Raw genomic sequence first — 18741 nt, forward strand, 5'->3', positions numbered from 1 at the left:
TTAACAAAATACAGCTGGGAAGTGGAAGAGCTAAAGTATTTTAAAATTCAGAGAATACATAGCTGAAAACTGAAGAAGTGTGTGGACAAAAAGATCATTCTGTGTTTTTAACCCAACTTCACTATCTTCAGCTGATCAGCTACAACTCAGATCAATCAAGAATATGACAATGTTTTTGTAATGGATATGCTTGCCTATCCATCTGACAGAGTTTTTGTTACCTACTGTGTAATTGATTTTGATTGCAGCTTATTTCTGAGCAAACTAAAACAATGTCCTCATACCCAAAATTTCCCTGGAAGTTTTTTAAACTATGCTTGTTGAGATAGGACAATATCATTGCCTATTAGGAGTCTTTCCATGAACTCTGAAAAAAAGTGATCAGGAGGATAAGAAAGCTGCTGCTTTCCTATATGGCAGTTGCAGAGTTGTTTACTCCTGCAGGTTACTAAAGAGTTACTCTTCACTTGTTTTGTCCAGGATAAAAGCAAACAGTTGCTCTAAGTTTTACTGCATCTGCTATCTCATGGTTTTTAGAGTGAGTGAAGACTAATGGGAAGTGTTTTCTTCATTGTTCAGAATGATAATAAAGGTAATAAAAACTAGGAAGAAGCTTCCTAGAATTGTTCACTCAGAGTGCGCTCATTAGCACTCGACCTAGTAGTTAATTTTGCACAAGCAAGTTGGTTGTTTTGCCTTAATGAAATACATTTTGTTTGTTTCTGATTTTGATTCACAGCAAGTCTTGCAACTGCATTAGTATTCAAACAATGTATCACATACAGTTGAAAGCTCAAGTCTGTGTTGTGTTTTTTTGTTTTGTGATTTTTGTTTGGTGAGGGTAGTTTTTTGTTTGGTCGTTATTTTGGGCTTTTTTTGTTTGTATTTTAATTTTTCTGGTTATTTCCCCCCCCCCCCATTTGTTTTGGGTTTTTTGTTGTTTTTTATTTTTTACACACACCCCCCCCCCCAGATCTGCTTTAGCTTTCTTGTGATTTTGGATATTTTAATCTAGTTTGGAATATGCTGAGAATTTTCCTGGCCAATCTTGTTTTCTTCAAAACCTGAAGACAGTCCATGGAAATTTTTAGAAGCATAGAACAATGTATTGGGTGCTTTTCAGGGTCAGAATGCAGGATAGTGGGTCAGATTGTTCAATTAGCTTTAGCAATAGCAAGGCTTTCCAAATGGATGTCTTCAGACAGCAACATGTTTTTTCAATGATAGAATAAAGTTTTAAAACTTGTCAGTGATACCATACTTAATAAAAAATCACCTTTTTGTATGTACCTTAACATCTCTGCTTTTTCTCCTCAAAAGAATTGCAGCAAATTTCCTTCTGTAACTTAAGATTAGAGGCTTTTTGTTCCCTTGGCTGAGATTGCTTTTGTTTCTTTTGCCACCCTGTTCTTTCCTCCACTCTCAATTGAGGGGAGGAGGGTAAAAAGGATTAAATCTCAAGTGTTCTGTCGCACTATTCCCAAGCTAAACGTTTTATGTCTAGACTTCTGACTAATATTTCACATCTGCACCTGATTTTGCACTTCCCTGGCTTCAGGCTGCTTTTCTTTATTGCAGCTTTCTGAAGACACATTGATAAAATGTTATCCATTTTATTATAAGGAAACTTAAATGCTCAGTATTTTTACTAAATTTGTGAACTTTTACTAGATCTTTTCCTGTGTGATAGAATAGATAGTAAAAATATGAACTGGCTTCTTGAATTAAAAAATATCATCCATGCCTGCAGTACATATTCTATGGGAAATTCTTCTAAAAGATACCTTTAAAGTGGTGTTATATAGTGAAGTATTGAAATATTAACATATAGATGTAAACAGATTTTCCAAATCTATTAAAAATTAATTGCAAATCTGCCTGATCATAAAAACATACTCGTTATTTAAATAACCACATCTCAGGGAGTTACTGCTGAATATTGCCTAGTTTTGGTATGTTCACTGGTGTTAGTCTAGCATTCTGGCAATGTATGACTTAATCATGCAATTGTCATATTTCTAGGAATTTGCCACAAATACACTGAAATTCTTTTTGGTGCATACAAAAGTGTTCTAACTTGAGGGTTTTTTGACTGTTTTAACTTATCCTTGCACTGAATTGAATTTTTCGGCCATTAGGTTTACTTGGTGAACAGTTATGTGTGTGATTTGCTTATGTTTCAAAGAGTTTTCTTTCCTGGTTGGTGAGCACTAAACAGAGAACATCTTTGCTAGTAAACACTGCAGACAATGAAAATACACTTTTGGAGAAAATGAGCACACTAGAAATCTTACCTGAAATGTTCAGTGTTTCAGAAATGTAATGCTTTGTATTATGTTGTCATGTATTATACTTTATTTCAGTGTATTAAAATAGCTTTGAATTATCAATTATGCAGGCACTTATGTTTGTGTAGTTTGTAAAAACTTTTAAAAAATATTAAGTGGCTATTGAGCCTTGAATGAATGTCCCACCTAAAACATCTGTATATGCAACTTTGGTAAGTATTTAACAGATAACAAATTCTTACCTGTACATAAAACAAATTTTCCTTGATCTCTTTAATTTGACAGCTATCTTCTTAGTTTAAGTTCTTCAAGATGGGAATTGTGTCTCTGCCCCTTTTGCCCCTTCTGTCAACAGAGCAGCTAATTTAATGATTCTAATGATGCCTAAAATGCTAAGATCTAGTGCAATAAGATGTATTCAATAGAGCAGCAGGGTTGTATACTCTTTAAAAAATTTCTTATGCCTTAAAATATTTGTTTATTTTATTAGAAAGTAACTGAATTTTAAGCATTTTAGGTAACAAGTTTGTCAAAGTAATGGTGTAGTTGTAAATTAAAAGGTATAAATATATAAACAGGAACGCTTTTTCTATTTTACTAACTTCCAGCTGACAAGAATTCAAGGACCTTCAACTTTGTTCTGCTGGAATTAATTGTTAGATACAGTTCATACATGAATCTGGTCTAAAACAATGGGTTTTATTATTTTTTTAAATGCTGTTTTGAAAAGGTAGAGCAAGGGTTGGGCAGCCCTTTCAAAGTTGAAGATGCAGTTTAGCTGATACGTTGGACTGTTACATGCCAATGCTAAAGCTTATTAATGAAGTAAACTACTTGACTCATCCTAGTATGTATTTTAAAACAGGTGAGACTAATGATAAGGATGTTCAGGTGGTGGAACTTCCCATTGTTGACAGCTTACACCCACGGCCACCTTATTTACCATTGGCTATCCCTGAAGACTTGGCAGACAGACTAATTCGTGTACATGGGGATCCTGCGGTGTGGTGGGTCTCGCAATTTGTGAAATACTTGATTCGTCCACAGCCTTGGTTGGAAAAAGAAATAGAGGAAGCCACGAGGAAACTTGGTTTCAAGCATCCAGTGATCGGGTGGGTATTTAGTTTTCTTTTTAACTCTCTGTGCTTTAATAAGTGTATGTAGTGATCCCTCTTCAGGACAAATTGTTTTATGATGGTTATCCGAGAGTCTCAAGCATTTTGTGGGGAGAGAGTGTGCTTTCTAGATTAAGCTGTTATTTTTTAACTGTGCATAATACAAGTTGATTGCAAGTACTTCTTCAGCATAGTTGCCTACCTGTAACTGGATAAATATGTAAAAGGCAGCTCAATTGAAGGGGTTTTTATATGTCCTTCTATATCTAGTAATGTAATACAGAATTTCATTCATGTAATTGCCTTACAGCTTGTATTCCAGACGCTTTTCTGTCTGGGTCTTCTTTTCAAGTGCCTTATAGCCTTTACATTTGAGGAAAAAAGCTAAGCCTACATTTTACATGCCACAATCCACAACTAATTTTATTGTTGGCTGCACCTGAACATGGTATGTGTCTTTCCCTTTCCTGCTGATGTTTTCACGATTGTTGTTTCTTAGCAGTAACTATGAATTGCAAAGGTTTGTATGGGGAAATATGAGGAGAAGGAAGGAAAGCACCAATGAGCAACAAAGAATAGCTTGTGAACAAAAGGTTTTACTGTCATGTAGTGTGAAAAATTGTGCTGCTGTTGAGCTAGAGTCTGCAAATACGGCTTCCTTTGACAGAATTTTCCTTCAATTCTTACTCTTTCTTTTTGTAGGAGTACACAATAGGTCTGTCCAAATGTTAGTTGGCTTTTGACCATTGGGTTGGTAGGCCGCTTAATCACTGGTGGATCTGAATACTTGTTTGGTTTCAAGCAGATGGGGAAGATACATTTTTAAGTACCTTCATTCGAAGTCTGTATTGTAGTTGATAACTTCTGCACAAACAAAATACCTTGTATGCTATAACAAAATCTCCATAATTCATTTCTTTCAGTTACCCTTTCCCTTCCATGCAAGATTATTATATTGCTTTCAAGAGCAGACTGACAGCTGACTTCATGTTGTCAGCATGTCCTGGTTGACATCAGTGAGTTTTAATCCTCCCTTGTTTTGTGGAGGGATTCAGTTATAATATTCTAAAAGCACAGGTGTGAAAAAAAATTTAGGTTAAAATATCAGTTGCTAAAGTATGTATTGTATTTATAAATTGAATACTTAGTTTCTGCCTTTTTCCAGTGTTCATGTCCGAAGGACAGACAAAGTAGGAACAGAGGCAGCATTTCATCCCATCGAAGAATATATGGTACATGTTGAAGAGCGGTTTGAACTTCTTGCTCGCAGAATGCAGATTGACAAAAAAAGAGTGTATTTGGCTACAGATGATCCTTCATTGTTGCAAGAGGCAAAATCCAAGTAAGATGAATTATGTTTGTATTACAATTTGTTCCCTCTGGCTAGCTTTACAATTTCTGACTATTGTGTGTGCAAATCTTAGTATCTTTTTTTTTTTCTTTTGTTATTGTTTATACAGTTAAGATAGCATTTCAGCTTCCAGTGATTTTGATTTTTCTCTCAGATATTATCTTTTTTGGATTTTTTTTCCAAGTATGTATAAATTATGAATACACCAAAGTTATTATACAAAATACATATTAAAGAGAAACTATTCAGAAATATTCTAAAAACTAGTTAATGTATTAAGAGGTTTCACCTGTCCAAACTTTCTGTGAATAGTTGCCAGAGAAATTTTTATAAGTTGATTGAAAAACTTCTGATGACTTTTTCAGAAAGACTTCTGTATCAACAACTTAGAAGACTTACACCCTATATGTTGAATAATTTTAGAGTTTGTCCTTGAATATATGTGGGATTCTCGATCTGTTAAGTTGTCTGTGTCCTGTTTTTGCTCTTTGTCCTCTTCTAGCTCTCCAGAACATGGGTGTAACAAGCTGCTCTAGCTATAGGATATCCCAGCCTGCTGTAAAAAATATAACTGTGTTAAAACCTGGAAATGCACAGTGTGCATCTATTTATTCCTAACATGACCTATATTTTCCTTTAAAAAACTCATTGTTAAGTTGCATGTTTAGCAAGGTGTCACTGAGTTGGCAAAACCTTCTGTTTAGTAAAAGAAAACAGATGCATGTGGAAGAAAAATGTTCCATATTTAACTGTATCTTTCTTGGGTTATGGTGTTTATGTTACATAAACAATTTCACAAATGCTTATTGCTGTGACTATGGAAACTTGGATAAGTATTTCAGATGCATTGAGGTTAATCTTACCTGTTACCAAGTATAAGTTTTCCTTTTGAATACTATTTATTTATCTGTCTACTGAATAGCACCTGTTTCTGTTTCCAAGATTTTACCTCCCTTGAGCAGAAGAACAGATTTTTTTTTTTTTCATTTAAGCAAAGACATGAATACTTTTTAAAAATCAAGATTACTCAAGAAAGGCAAATTTTTGAAATGTTTATTCTTGGTAGACATGCTTGGAAAAATATATAAGATAATAACCTGGATTACAAATTTTCTTTGGCATATACAAGGTAAGCAGAAAATGTTATTTTGTAGCAGAGGAATTTTTTACAGCATTGCCAACCTGTGTATTTCAATTGTGCTGTTTCTATTTTTCTTTCGTATCTATAAAGGACTGCTGTTTAAAATTATGGAGTTTTGAAAAACTAAACGAACATACACAACTCCAGATGATGGCAATCTAATCCTTCCTTTTTTGTATATGTAGAGACAAGAACAGTAGCAGAAACAATTATGATAACATGACATTTAAAGTTCAAATCTGAACAATGAAAAGACAGGTAATACAAAATTGAGGTTACACTATGTAATTCATTACGTTGTCCTAAATAACTTTAATTGTTGTTTATAACATGAGAGAATTCAATATTGCTGTAACAGTCTTAGTTATGCATTTTTCTTTGTGTTCAATTTTCAACCCTTAGCACTGTACACTTCAGTTTTGTGAATAATAGTGAGATGCGCTACCTGTGTAGACATGTTGTCCCAAGTTTTCAATAACAACAAAAACAAATAGTGGAATTGTGACTTGCTCAGTAAAACAATCATGAATTTCATTAAGCATTGCAGTTTCTGTGGCACTTCAAGGTCCACTCCAAATCAGTTTTCTTGAAATATGAGGAAATATAGCACATTAGGACAGAATTCATTTTGTATGTTTTCTTAATAAAAGCTGTAGACTCCCTAAGTAGTGAAGAATTTTTTATGTGTTGCTACTGAGTTTTCAGGTAATAGTTTACACTGAAACATGATTTCCTAAGTTGCTTGCACCCTACTGTTGCAATCGAGTAGAAGGCCTTTGAAACTTCCTGTGATTTCATAGAAGACAGGATGCAATTTGATCTTTCAGCATTTAAAGGCATCTGAAGGCAGGTTAAGGTCAGGTTTTGGAAATAAAGAACCTTTTCTTCCACTTCTTTTGAAGAAAACTACAAAGTAGTTTACACTTCTGACAAAAAAAGTTCTAGTCACATTGAACAACCAAACGTTGATAGAAACAACTGTCACATTGTACTGCAGTAGCTTATGTTGTGTTTATTATTAGATACACTAATATTAGCAAATACTAGATATTATATCTCTTTTTACATGAGAGAGATTGGCTGTCAAACAATGTTGGCATTTAAATAAGGATTGAGACAACATTCACATGAATAGATGTGTTGCTTCTTTTAAGAGAAGTATTTCAAAATATTCACAGTCGTGAAAACAGAAATGTTGTAATGTAGGTTTTGGAAACTTCCCTTGCAGTCAGATGTCTTATCAACTGCAAGTAAAGTAGTAAAGACAATGGAGTCACTACTATCAGTTTGTACAGTTTTTTGTTTGTTTTGTGTTCCGAAAGAAAGAAGTGATATATATTAAGAATGAGGATGATGTAGAGCAACATGATAGAGAGGAGCATGGTTGAGAGTTCAGCAGCTGTAATGATTATGGGATTAAAGCTCTTGACAGCTTCTGTTAAGCAGAGGTCATGGTATTTTTCCTAGATAAGTGACGTGCTATGGATGGAATATATTGCTTGTTCTTTGATTTAATAGTTTTCAAATACAAATTTTTGAATTTCTAGTATATGTATTTCTAGTCTATAACATTTACAGCATGTTCTCTATTTATTCAAAATAATGCAGTTGAACATGCACATAAATTCTTAAAAAACATATTTAATACCTTTCTGGTTTATATATGAATTCATTTAGGTCTATTTCTCATGTATATGAATGCTAAAATACAAAAAATTATTTCTTCCTTTCACGATGTTTACCTGTGAAGTCATTTTTATTTTGCTTTTTCGTTTTTTTGCAGTAATTTGCCTCCCTCATGAGGTCAGTTGGGTTTTTTTCAGCACTTCTGAAAACTTTTTTCCACCCCTTTCCACTGCTTATTTGCTTGCACAATAGCAAGTTAATGTCTTTTCTCCCTGTGTACTATCTGTAGTTTAGCTATTGCAACCCCACCTGCCTCAACTCATACTATGCCTGATATATAGAATTCAGATGTGCTTCAAAGTTCTTGAGTCTAATGAACAGCTCGTACATTTTTCTAATTTTAGAGCAAGATGTTAACATATAATTCTTACTCCATGGGTTTACACATGTGCTCGCACTCAAAGGGAAGAAAACTTGCATTGCCCGTTCAGGATACTTCTCCAGTCCTAGCGAACTGAGAAGAGGACCGTGGGACTTGCCTCAGTTCGTACCTGCCGCACAGTGTGGCACTAAGCTATACTTACACAACTAGGTGATCAGCTTCTGAAACCAATTGAAACTTGAAATAGTTTCATAATAGTGCTTGATTTGTATCCTTATCTGAGGCCAGTAGGTGCAGGAAGGAAAGATTTTAAACTCTCTCTTCCCCACCTTCTTCTGATTTCTTCTTTTCCTTTTTTCCTAGCTGAGGCGGGGAAATCCTTCCTGACCTGTATATTGGTTTCAAGAATCTATTATTTAGCTTTAGAAGAATTAGATTCTATTTTTAGATATAAGGAGGAGATATACTATGTATATGTAGTCTGATACAAAGAAAACCATGTTATTCCGGTTTCCATTCTTTGCTTTTATCTTTGCAGTTTATTCTTTTCTTGTTATAGAGAAAAGAATGTGTGGGTAATTTCTGTGGAAAGGTAGGAGGGATCCTACAAAACACTGTTTTTAGGAGATTCTGTTAGTAAGAATATGACATCTTTCGTTTATTATTCATTTACCACGCAGTTAGGAATTCTAGTAATAGGACCATTGCTGAGTTCAGCTTAAAAAGTAAAAAAAGTTCCCCAAAAGCTTACAATGTAAGTATTACATTAATCATAATATAAATACAGATGGAAAGGGAATAGAAGGAAGCAAGAGCTAACTATAGAGCTTTAGAAGTTTCATTTCCTTCATCCTTTGTAGTCATTGTGGTAAGAATAGCTTTAAATAGTATCTAGAGCACTATAGTGAGTGGGAAGGAGAATTAAGCCTTACCTGGTGCAGGAAGTCAGTAGGCCACATATGGCTAAACTTCAGAGGGGTATAGACTTGGCCTTTTACTGTACTTTTCTTTATGTTCTGCTTTCAGTCTGTGCTGGAGACGGGATGGTGGACTAGAAGATTCTTTGGTCACACTGAGTATGGCTGCTGTTATACTCGCATTTTAGGTTGTTTAAAAGAAGCCTCTTTTCCCAAGCATGAATATAGCATTGTGTAGGGGGGGACAGCATAAAAGTGCTCATTTGAAAATTTAAACTTGTGTGTAGATAAATGCTAAGCTTCGATCACTGATTTAAATAAATAGGTCCTGAAGCTGTTGGTTAGGTGAATTTGGATCAGCTTTACAAAATGGAATTGAAGACCAGATTTAAAAGAATCTTAAAGACTTTTTACAGAATAAAGGAGGAAACAAGAAGATTTTAAATGTATGCATGAGAAGATCCAATATGACACTTTTTTTGGTGTGCTTCATTTATTAAGTTATTAGACTGATCTTTTGCTAGTAAGAAATCAGGTTCTTCAGGAAAGGTTTTTTTGTCTCTGCTCAGCATGTGGATTCTGATTTTTGAAGTCTGAAGAAAGTGAGTAATTTTAGAAGTATTCCTGATGAAGAACTTGCAAAGGGATGTGCAAATATCCTTGCTACATTCACTGTCCCTAGAAAATGACCTCTTCTGTTAAGCGTTCTACATGTTGCTTCTCTCAAAGTTTTCTCACTGAAATAAGACTGATGCCCATCTCTGTTCCTCAGCTAGTTTCACAGTATAGTATGACATATTTCTGTTTGCTCTGTACTTTTTTTATTAAGAAAAATACCAATATGATTCACACAATGGAAACAGAAATAGAATGCATCACAAATATTGTGTTGTCATCTGTTGTAAGAACTGGTTAAATACTGACAAAAATGCTAGACATGAAAAGCAAAGAAAATTGTTGCAATAGACTTCATCTTGAAAAGAATATTTCTTGCCATACCCTTCTATAATTTCTCAAAAGAGGTCTTATCAGTTATTGCAAATATTCCCTTCCTTCTTCCTACACCCCTTTTTATTTTTGTTTGTTTGGTTTGTTTTTTCTTGTTTTTAATGTAACATGAACTTCCCCTGGCACTCATGATCAGATGTACCCTTTAAAGTTGTCATGCTACCTCTGGGACATTTACCATACCTATATTATTTTTTGTTAGAGCGGGTGTTTCTCTTAGGAAAATATAATTATTAAAATCACTATGAGGATAAATTAAAATTCTTCCTCAAATGTGGAAATTTGATATACGACTTTTTGATTCACTCTTGAGGTAAATTTCCTGATTTGGTAGTCATGGCTAGTGAATGTTAGATGGAAAGGCCTGCTATATTTGCCCATTTCACTTTTGAAGACACTTTCCCCATAGTTTAACATTAGAATAATAATAAATGAGGCATCTTCTTACAAGAGGTTGTCATAATCATGTCTACCATGTGTCCAGAGTTTATGCACATGCTGTGTTGTAGTATACAAGTGTGTGCTAACTTCAGAAACTTTTCAAGAATTTCTGAGTGTAAACCTTATTTTGAGCAATGTTCAACACAGGACTATCAGGTTTTGAAGCATCTAGTTACAAGTCTAAGTTATTGTTGCTCCAGCATTATGGCCTGCTCTATGTTCTGATTTTCTTTATTAAACAGTATACGAATGATTAATTCTTGCAAATGCAATATTAGCTGTCTTACTGTCTTATGTAATATATTGCTTTATAATTACTATGAAGTTTTAAATTTGAAAAACAGATTTTATTTAAATTATTTTATAATTAGGACTCTAGTTGAAATGTTGTAGTTGGCAGGATAGTCGCATGAGTTACACTTCACTACTGAAATGTAATTATTGTGTAACAGCAATGTAATTATCATCTTTGTTAAATCTACCTGGAATTTTTCATATAAAATGTGGTTTTGTTAGGAGTCTGACTGAAAATTTAATTAATTTGTGCTACTTTCCACAGTTCATTTTGGATTTCAGTTCCCCAGTAAGGGTGTACAACAGTTTTGAGAAAGACCGTTCTTTTTCAACATTTTAAAAAGTATTTTATTTGCTTTTAAAGTCATTGTTACATGTCATTAATGTTAAATCTTATTTCTAAAGTAATATAAAGGGTTTATATTACAAATAAAAATATTTTTGCTTAAAGTTTCACTAGTTAGTTTATGATGTCTACATAGGTAGATTGACATGAATTTTTACATTTATTTTACTTCCTTTTAAACAGTGAATTGCAAAATTTGTTCTCCATGTGACCTTAATAACAGTGAAAGACTTAATTAATTTTAATTCATTTAGACTCCTTTGTTTAATATGACCCTTTTACAGGTGACTGATTTTCTTGTGCAGTATCATAATCAGTATCTAATAGAGTATGATAGTAAAAAATAGTCCAGTAAAGACATAATCCCATATTCTATTTAGTAGTAGAAAAAGTAAAGTGATCTGAGTATTTTTCATCTAAAATCAGGAGAATTAGCAGTATGTGGCATTATCCTGATATTTTTTCACTTCTTTCATAGTGTCAAATCTCAGACAGACTTACAGCATCTTTTCTTCTTTTCTGGATGAAGAGAGGGCAGGCTTGGGGGGAGCAGTATCATTCTAGAGTGTTCAGCAAAATTTTTATTCATTCCCTGTAAAACAGACTTACTGAAAACAAAGTAACAACCTTATCTTGCAGCAAAGATGATGCTGCTTTAAAAAAAAAAAAAAAGACTTTGCTATTAACAGTGTATTGTATTTCCACAGGTATCCAAATTACGAATTTATCAGTGATAACTCCATATCCTGGTCAGCAGGACTTCATAACCGGTACACTGAAAACTCCCTAAGAGGTGTTATTCTGGATATTCACTTTTTATCTCAGGCAGACTTCCTGGTCTGTACATTTTCATCCCAGGTAAAATGCAATAAAAATACAATAGAGTATACATACTAGTTCTAACTCTTAGTTTCCTTCATGCTCCTTTTCTTATTCTCAGTGCTCTCTCAAAATTTCAGGGGAAAATTAAAGGCTCGTTATGCTATCTGAACATTTAGAGGACTGTAAGCTCTTGTTGACTACTTGTCTTTAATTGAAGTTACAAGCTTAATTAAGACATTTGAAATCAGCAAGAAATAGTATTAAACATGTTTAAGCATTCCTTGTTTTGCATAAATTTAATATATACCATCCATCTATCCATTTCTATATGTCATTGCACTCTACTACAGTTCAAACGTGTCTGCTGTTGCCTTAGTTGGAAATGGAACAGAATGAAGAAAACAGACATTTAATTTTTCTTCGGTCCCTTACATCTTTAGCAATTCAGTGGCTGTGCAATAAATGTGAATTCTGACTACGGTAATCCATAGGGAGTTCTTATTGCAGATAATTATATGCTACAAGCTTCCATTCTTGAGTGGTCTGATGAAACAGGTTGGAGTCGCTTAGAAAATGAAATCCTATAATTATAATCATTGACATTTTCTTCTGTTATGTAATATTGTATATTGATTTCATATATCATGAAAATCATAGAAATGTTTAGGTTGGAAAAGGCCTTTAAGATCGAGTCCAACCATTAACCTAGCACTATCAGGTCCACCACTAAACCATGTCCCTAAGTGCTGCATCTACCCGTCTTTTAAACACCTGCAGGGACAGTGGCTCAACCAGTTCCCTGTGTAGCCAGTTCCAGTGCTTGCAACTCTTTCGGTGAAGAAATTTTTCCTAATATCCAATCTAAATCTCCCATGGTGCAACTGGAGGCCATTTCCTTTCATCCTGCCACTTGTTGCTTGGGAGAAGAGACCAGCACCCACCTTGCTACAGCCTCCTTTCAGGTAGTTGTAGAGGGTGATAAGGTCTACTCTGAGCCTACTTTTCTCCAGGCTAAACAACCCCAGTTCTCCAATGTCAAAGGCTTAACTAAAGTCTAGGTAGACAACATCCACAGCTGTTCCCTCATCCACTGTGAAGGTCACCTTATCATAGAAGGAGATCAGGTTAATCAGGCAGGACCTGCCTTTCATAAACCTGTGCTGATGGGGCCTGATCATGCATGTGCCACATGATAGCACTCAAGATGATCTGCTCCATAACCTTCCTCAGCACCAAGGTCAGACTGACTGGCCTGTGGTTTCTTGGATCCTCCTTCTGGGCCTTCTTGTAGGTGGGTGTCATATTTCCTAACTTCCAGTCAACTGGGACCTCTCTTGTTAGCCAGGACTACTGATAAATGAAAAGTGGCTTGGTGAGCATCTCCACCAGCTCCTTCAGTACCCCTGAATGGATCACATCTGGCCCCATAAACTTATGTGTGTCTAAGTGGTGTAGCAGGTCGCTCAGCATTTCCCCTTGGATTATTGGTACTTCAGTCTGCTCCATGTCCTCCAGCTCAGGGGGCTGTGTACTCAGAGAACAACTGGCCTTACTATTAAAGACTGAGGCAAAGAAGGCATTAAGGACCTCAGGCTTTTCTTCTTCCTTTGTCACTGTTTGACACTGTCCCTATGACATCCTTGTCTCTAAATTGGAAAGATGTGGATTTGACAGATAGACCACTCAGTGGATAAGGAATTGGCTGGATGGTCACACTCAGAGAGTTGCAGTCAGTGGCTCAATGTCCAAGTGGAGACCAGTGACAAGAGACATTCCTCAGGGGTCAGTATTTGGCCAGCGCTGTTTGACATCTTTGTCAGTGACATGGACAGTGGGACTGAGTGCACCCTCAGCAAGTTTGCCCCAAGCTGTGTGGTGCAGTCGCCCTGCTGGAGGGATGGGATGCCATCCAGGAGGGACCTTGACAGGCTTGAGAGATGAGCCCTTGTGAACCATATGAAGTTCAACAAGGCCAAGTGCAAGGTCCTGCACGTGCGTCAGGGCAATTGCACGCACAAATACAGGCTGGGAAGCGAATGGATTGAGAGCAGCCCTGAGGAGAAGGACTTGGGAGTTTTGATGATGAGAAGCTCAACATGACCCAGCAATGTGTGCTTGCAGTCCAGAAAGAAGACTGTATCCTGGGCTGCATCAAAAGAAGCTTGACCAGCAGATCGAGATAAAAGGTTCTCTGCTTCTACTCCGCTCTGGTGAGATCCCACTTGCAGTACTGTGTTCAGCTCTGAGACCCCCAGCAAAAGAGGGACATGGACCTGTTGGATTAAGTCCAGAGGAGGGCGATGAAGATGATCAGAGGGCTGGAGCTCTTCTCCTGTGAAGACAGGCTGAGTTGGGGTTGTTCAGTCTGGAGAAGAAAAGGCTCCATGGAGACCTTATAGCACCTATCTAGTACCTGAAAGGGACCTACAAGAAAGCTGGAGAGGAACTTTTTGCAAGGGGAGGTAGTGACAGGGCAAATGGTATTTGCACTAAACTGAAAGAGAGTAGATTTAGTTTAGATATAGGCAAGAAATTCTTTGCCATGGGGGTGGTGAGGCACTGGAACAGGCTGCCCAGAGAAGTTGTTGGTGCCTCATGCCTGGAGGTGTTCAAGTCCAGGCTGGATGGGGCTTCGAGCAACTTGTTCTAGTGGTAGTGGAAGGTGTCCCTGCCTATGTCAGGAGAGTTGGAACTAGATGATCTGTAAGGTCCCTTCCAACCCAAACCTTTCTATGATTTAATGATAATAATGTTTGTTTCAGCTGAGGTATGACCACTGAATGCATATCAGTGAAAGAGGTGATCATCAGCCAAGACCTAGGGCTGTATGTCTTCAGTGCCACACAGGTCTTGGTGTTGAGACAGTTCATACTCTGAAGGAAGAATTACGTGGTTGTGGATAAAAACTTAATCAGAAAACTTAAGTTTTCTGCTGTTATGATATTCAGATAGTTGTGTTAAAAGTGGTAAATGTTGGCTTTAAATAAAACACCAGGTACAGACATAGATTAAATACATTTTAAATACAGGTGCAAATGGCTTGGGCAGAATATATTGTCCTTGAATTTTAAGTTTTTGATTAATTTTGAAATACAAATGCTATAATTGACATAGTTAAGGTGATACAGGCTGAGGGGGACCTCTGGAGGTTTCTTGGTACAACCCCCTTGGAGGGTAACTTTGGGGTACATTGTGTCTTTGAGCTCCAGTCTTATCCTGCTTCTCCCTGCATTTGACGATAGTCAGGTTTGCTGGATGACATATTTGGTTTTCCAGAGTTGCAGAAAATTCTACTATAAATTCTACTGTATTAGACTGCTACTCTCAATAGCTGGGACTCTGAATTTGGTCCAACCCTCTATTTAATTTATTCTGAGCAATTTCTTGTGTATTAATAATTTAAACTCCTCAAAAATCATTTAGCACCAGTTTTGCTGGTCATGCAACGATGTGGATATCTACAGTATTTTCATATATTGGGCTTTTCTAAGGTCTGTTGCAAGTTTTCCCTCTTTTCAGAAAGATTTATTTTTTATCAGCTGGAAGTTAGATCCTCTGATCTCTAGCATTTGAACTACTATCTCTGTCCTTTCATCAATGAAATAAATGGTTTGGGTAGTTACTTTGAATTAAAGGTAAGCAAGATCAGGCTGTTAATGGCCATCTTTTTGAAGAGAAACTAAGGATAAGAACATAGTCTAATTTATTTCCAGAGTGATTTTGGAGTTTTACATTAATCAATTGTATGCTGATTTTTTTTTCCATTTTCCTACCCATGCCAACAAGAGTCAAAACTTCATTACAGAGGTATTAAGAGAAAATTACAGTATATGTGAGTAGAATTAGGTGCCTTAGGAAGTCCTCTAGGTTAATTCTTATATATGCTACTGAAACTAAATGAATACTGATAAAAGCTGAAGAATAGATATTTCATTAAAATACTGTTGTTAAAGAAATTAGGCCCATCATGTTCTGTGAAGTTAAGGGAAACAACATTATCTTAGCACTGTATTTCAGCAACATTACATTAATTGAGATGTATAGAAAAGCCACATGGTAGTTACGCAAATCCTAACGTAGTAACAGAATTAAGATTGCAGAATTAAGATTAAAACAAAGAGCTTTTCTGTCCCTTTGGTCTTCATTTAGATGAGATCATAGCTCCCTCTGCTTGACGTACATTTCTTCTTAATCTCATTTCCTTCCAGGAATTATTAGTCTGTATTTTGCATTGTACATATAAGTATGCAGGCTGCAAAACAAGTGAATCTATGAATTAAAAATGGAAGGCTGGCTTCAACTATAGTTCTGCATCTGGTCTCTTTGCCTGCTGCCCTCAAGAGCTTACAGTTTAGTTACCCAGGTTTGGCACCACAAAGGAAACAATTGCTGAGAGATGTTGTATGTTTTATGTCAGGTATGCAGGACACTTATGCTCACTAAAAATCATTTCTACTGAAAATATTTGAAATCCTTTACCGAGTGTGTATCTTCCTGTGGCGCACAAACATGCGAAGAAGAAAAGATCTAAAACAGTCACAGAAGCTACAAAATAAATTACTTCTTACCAATGTATGGGTAATCAAATTTGCTTCTGTATTATGGGGTATAACAAATTGTTTGAAATAATGAACTTCAGCCCAGTCTTCTGAAAGCTACTTCTGAAAAGTTACTTCAAAGATCAGATGGAGACGGATAAAAGGAAATGATTACATTTTTAGAGCAAATGCCTCTCTCAAAGAAGCTAGGAATGTACAAATATGTCTGGTTTGACTCATCAAAGTTCTATTCACCTTATCCTTAGAGGGAGAAAAGTAAATTCAAGCTCTACTATATTTACACAGAATTAAAATTATGAAAAAGCTCAAATGCCTGTTCATATTAAAGAAGGTTGCTGTATTGTTAGTTTATCAAGCCTTTTCAAACTTACACAAAATCAGAGAAAGGTATGGTCATGTAGATTAGAAGTCAGAAAGGTCACAGTAGCCAAGTCAGACACCTCACTGAGAAGAGCTTTCTAGCCAAATGTTGAAAAGAACTTTGTTTAATATAGCGGGAGCCTTTTGTGTTCCTGACAACCCTGACAGATACAACACAATTCTGATGTGGGAACCTGTTGCCGGTCTGAAAATTCCCTTCATAAAATGTGATACAATGGCATTTCAAAATGCATCTTTCTCCTCACCAACATCATTATTGTCTTGCTGAAATTAAGTTTCATTTAGTTGTCTTCCAAGTTGCCAACAATAATTCTATCACTGGTCTAATCTTAACATAATTTTAAAGCCTTGGACTTTTGGAACTGTTGGATAGTGGAAGGTGGAGCTTCCTTTAGAAAAGTAAATGTAAAGCCTCAGTATTGCAGAATAAATTTTGAAAATGTAAATTCTAAAGGTTCAAACGGAAGTAAAATACAGTTTTTATTAGTAGAAAAGGAAAACAAATCTGCTCTTACATTTGATTGGCTACATAAAATTAATTTAAAAAGCAGGATGGGTAGTGTTCATATAGGTGTTTTCCATTTTTACTGAAAAGTAAACTGTTCTGATTATTTATCTGTTTATTTATTTACCAAGTCCTATCACCACAGTAGTAATTAAAATTGTATGCTTCTTATTAGTAAATATGCAGGTTTTTTGGTTTTGATCCTCTTGTGTAATTTCATTTTTATGCATTGGTTGCTGACTTCCATAGTACATTGCAGGCACACACAATATTTATGACTTCTCTTCTGTTTTTGTTTCTAAGGTTTGTCGAGTTGCCTATGAAATTATGCAGACATTGCATCCAGATGCTTCAGCGTATTTCCATTCTTTGGATGATATCTACTACTTTGGTGGACAGAATGCCCACAATCAGGTTGCTATTTATGCTCATCATCCACGAACTGCTGATGAAATTCCTATGGAACCTGGAGATTTAATTGGAGTAGCTGGAAACCACTGGGATGGTTATTCGAAAGGCATCAATAGGAAACTAGGAAGAACAGGCCTGTACCCATCCTATAAAGTTAAGGAGAAAATTGAGACAGTCAAGTATCCTACATACCCAGAGGCTGACAAGTAGACTGACGACAAGGACGACGTTCGGCAGTAATTCTCGATTTTGATTGGTTTGAACCAGCCAACACGCTAACTAATGGTTTATATGGGATTTGAATTTGCATTTTAACATGCAGTTAAATCAAAGCCTTTAGCAATGAAACTGGATGAGAACCTGAGAACAAATGGATGGGCTATTATATGAACTTACTCTTAGACAGTTTTTGTTATATGCACTCTCACACATGCACACACAAAACTGCATACAACAGGAAAACGGTTGTTTTATACTTTTTGTCTCTTTTCAGGATTCGTCCCAGTCATTAGTTTAATGTGAGCTTCGGGCTCTTTTCTCTGCCATTAATTGACAATAATGTTCAGACTTATAACACTGCCACATTGTGTAATTTGAGTGACATGAACATATTTTGTATGTGCAAAATTTAAAACATGGTGCCTATATTTGAAAAACTTGTGACCTTTTTAGAAGAGCCATCCCTATTTCACAGTGGGCAAGAGTCAATCCTCAACTGGTGTTACCATGACCACTGAACTTGCTTCAAACAATAGATTCAAATTTCAGACTAGATTTCTTTATAAGTTTATTTTTAACATTCCATTGATTACTTCTCGTCATTAATAAAATAAAGGATACATCCAACATTAAAGAAGTCACTGTCTGTTAGGAACTTTTGTAAAACAATGCTATGAACAGATTCTTTAGTACTCATAATGTTTCTGGACATTGTCTTTGATTGAAAACAAATCAAACAAACCACAAAATGACAAAGAAAAAGTAGCTGGAATTTCATTACATTTTAAAATGCTCATTAGTACAACAACTGCTTAGGGACAGAGTGTTGCTGTGTTCTGTGGACAGTGGGTTTCGACACAATGAGTTCAATGGCTCCATTTCTTACATTTACTCTAGCACTGTTCTTTTACCTTCTGTGTTCCTCTTCTGAAAAT

General features: G+C 35.8%; 1 protein-coding gene across 2 annotated transcripts in view; it reads left to right on the forward strand.

Moving 5' to 3' along the window:
* The window catches only part of FUT8 (fucosyltransferase 8), a gene marked incomplete at its 5' end in the record, with an annotated part of 63424 nt that extends 45463 nt beyond the window's left edge, over positions 1-17961 (forward strand). For both annotated transcript variants that reach the window (XM_080345111.1, XM_080345112.1), the window contains 4 exons: positions 3154-3400; positions 4569-4745; positions 11617-11767; positions 17480-17961. In XM_080345111.1, the coding sequence (XP_080201237.1) occupies positions 3154-3400; positions 4569-4745; positions 11617-11767; positions 17480-17797 (893 nt within the window). In that variant the 3' untranslated portion in view covers positions 17798-17961. The remainder of the gene's footprint in view (positions 1-3153; positions 3401-4568; positions 4746-11616; positions 11768-17479) is intronic.
* Between the last annotated feature and the right edge of the window lie 780 nt (positions 17962-18741).

Source organism: Nesoenas mayeri (assembly GCF_963082525.1).
Source record: "Nesoenas mayeri genome assembly, chromosome: 5".
NCBI lineage: Eukaryota > Metazoa > Chordata > Aves > Columbiformes > Columbidae > Nesoenas > Nesoenas mayeri.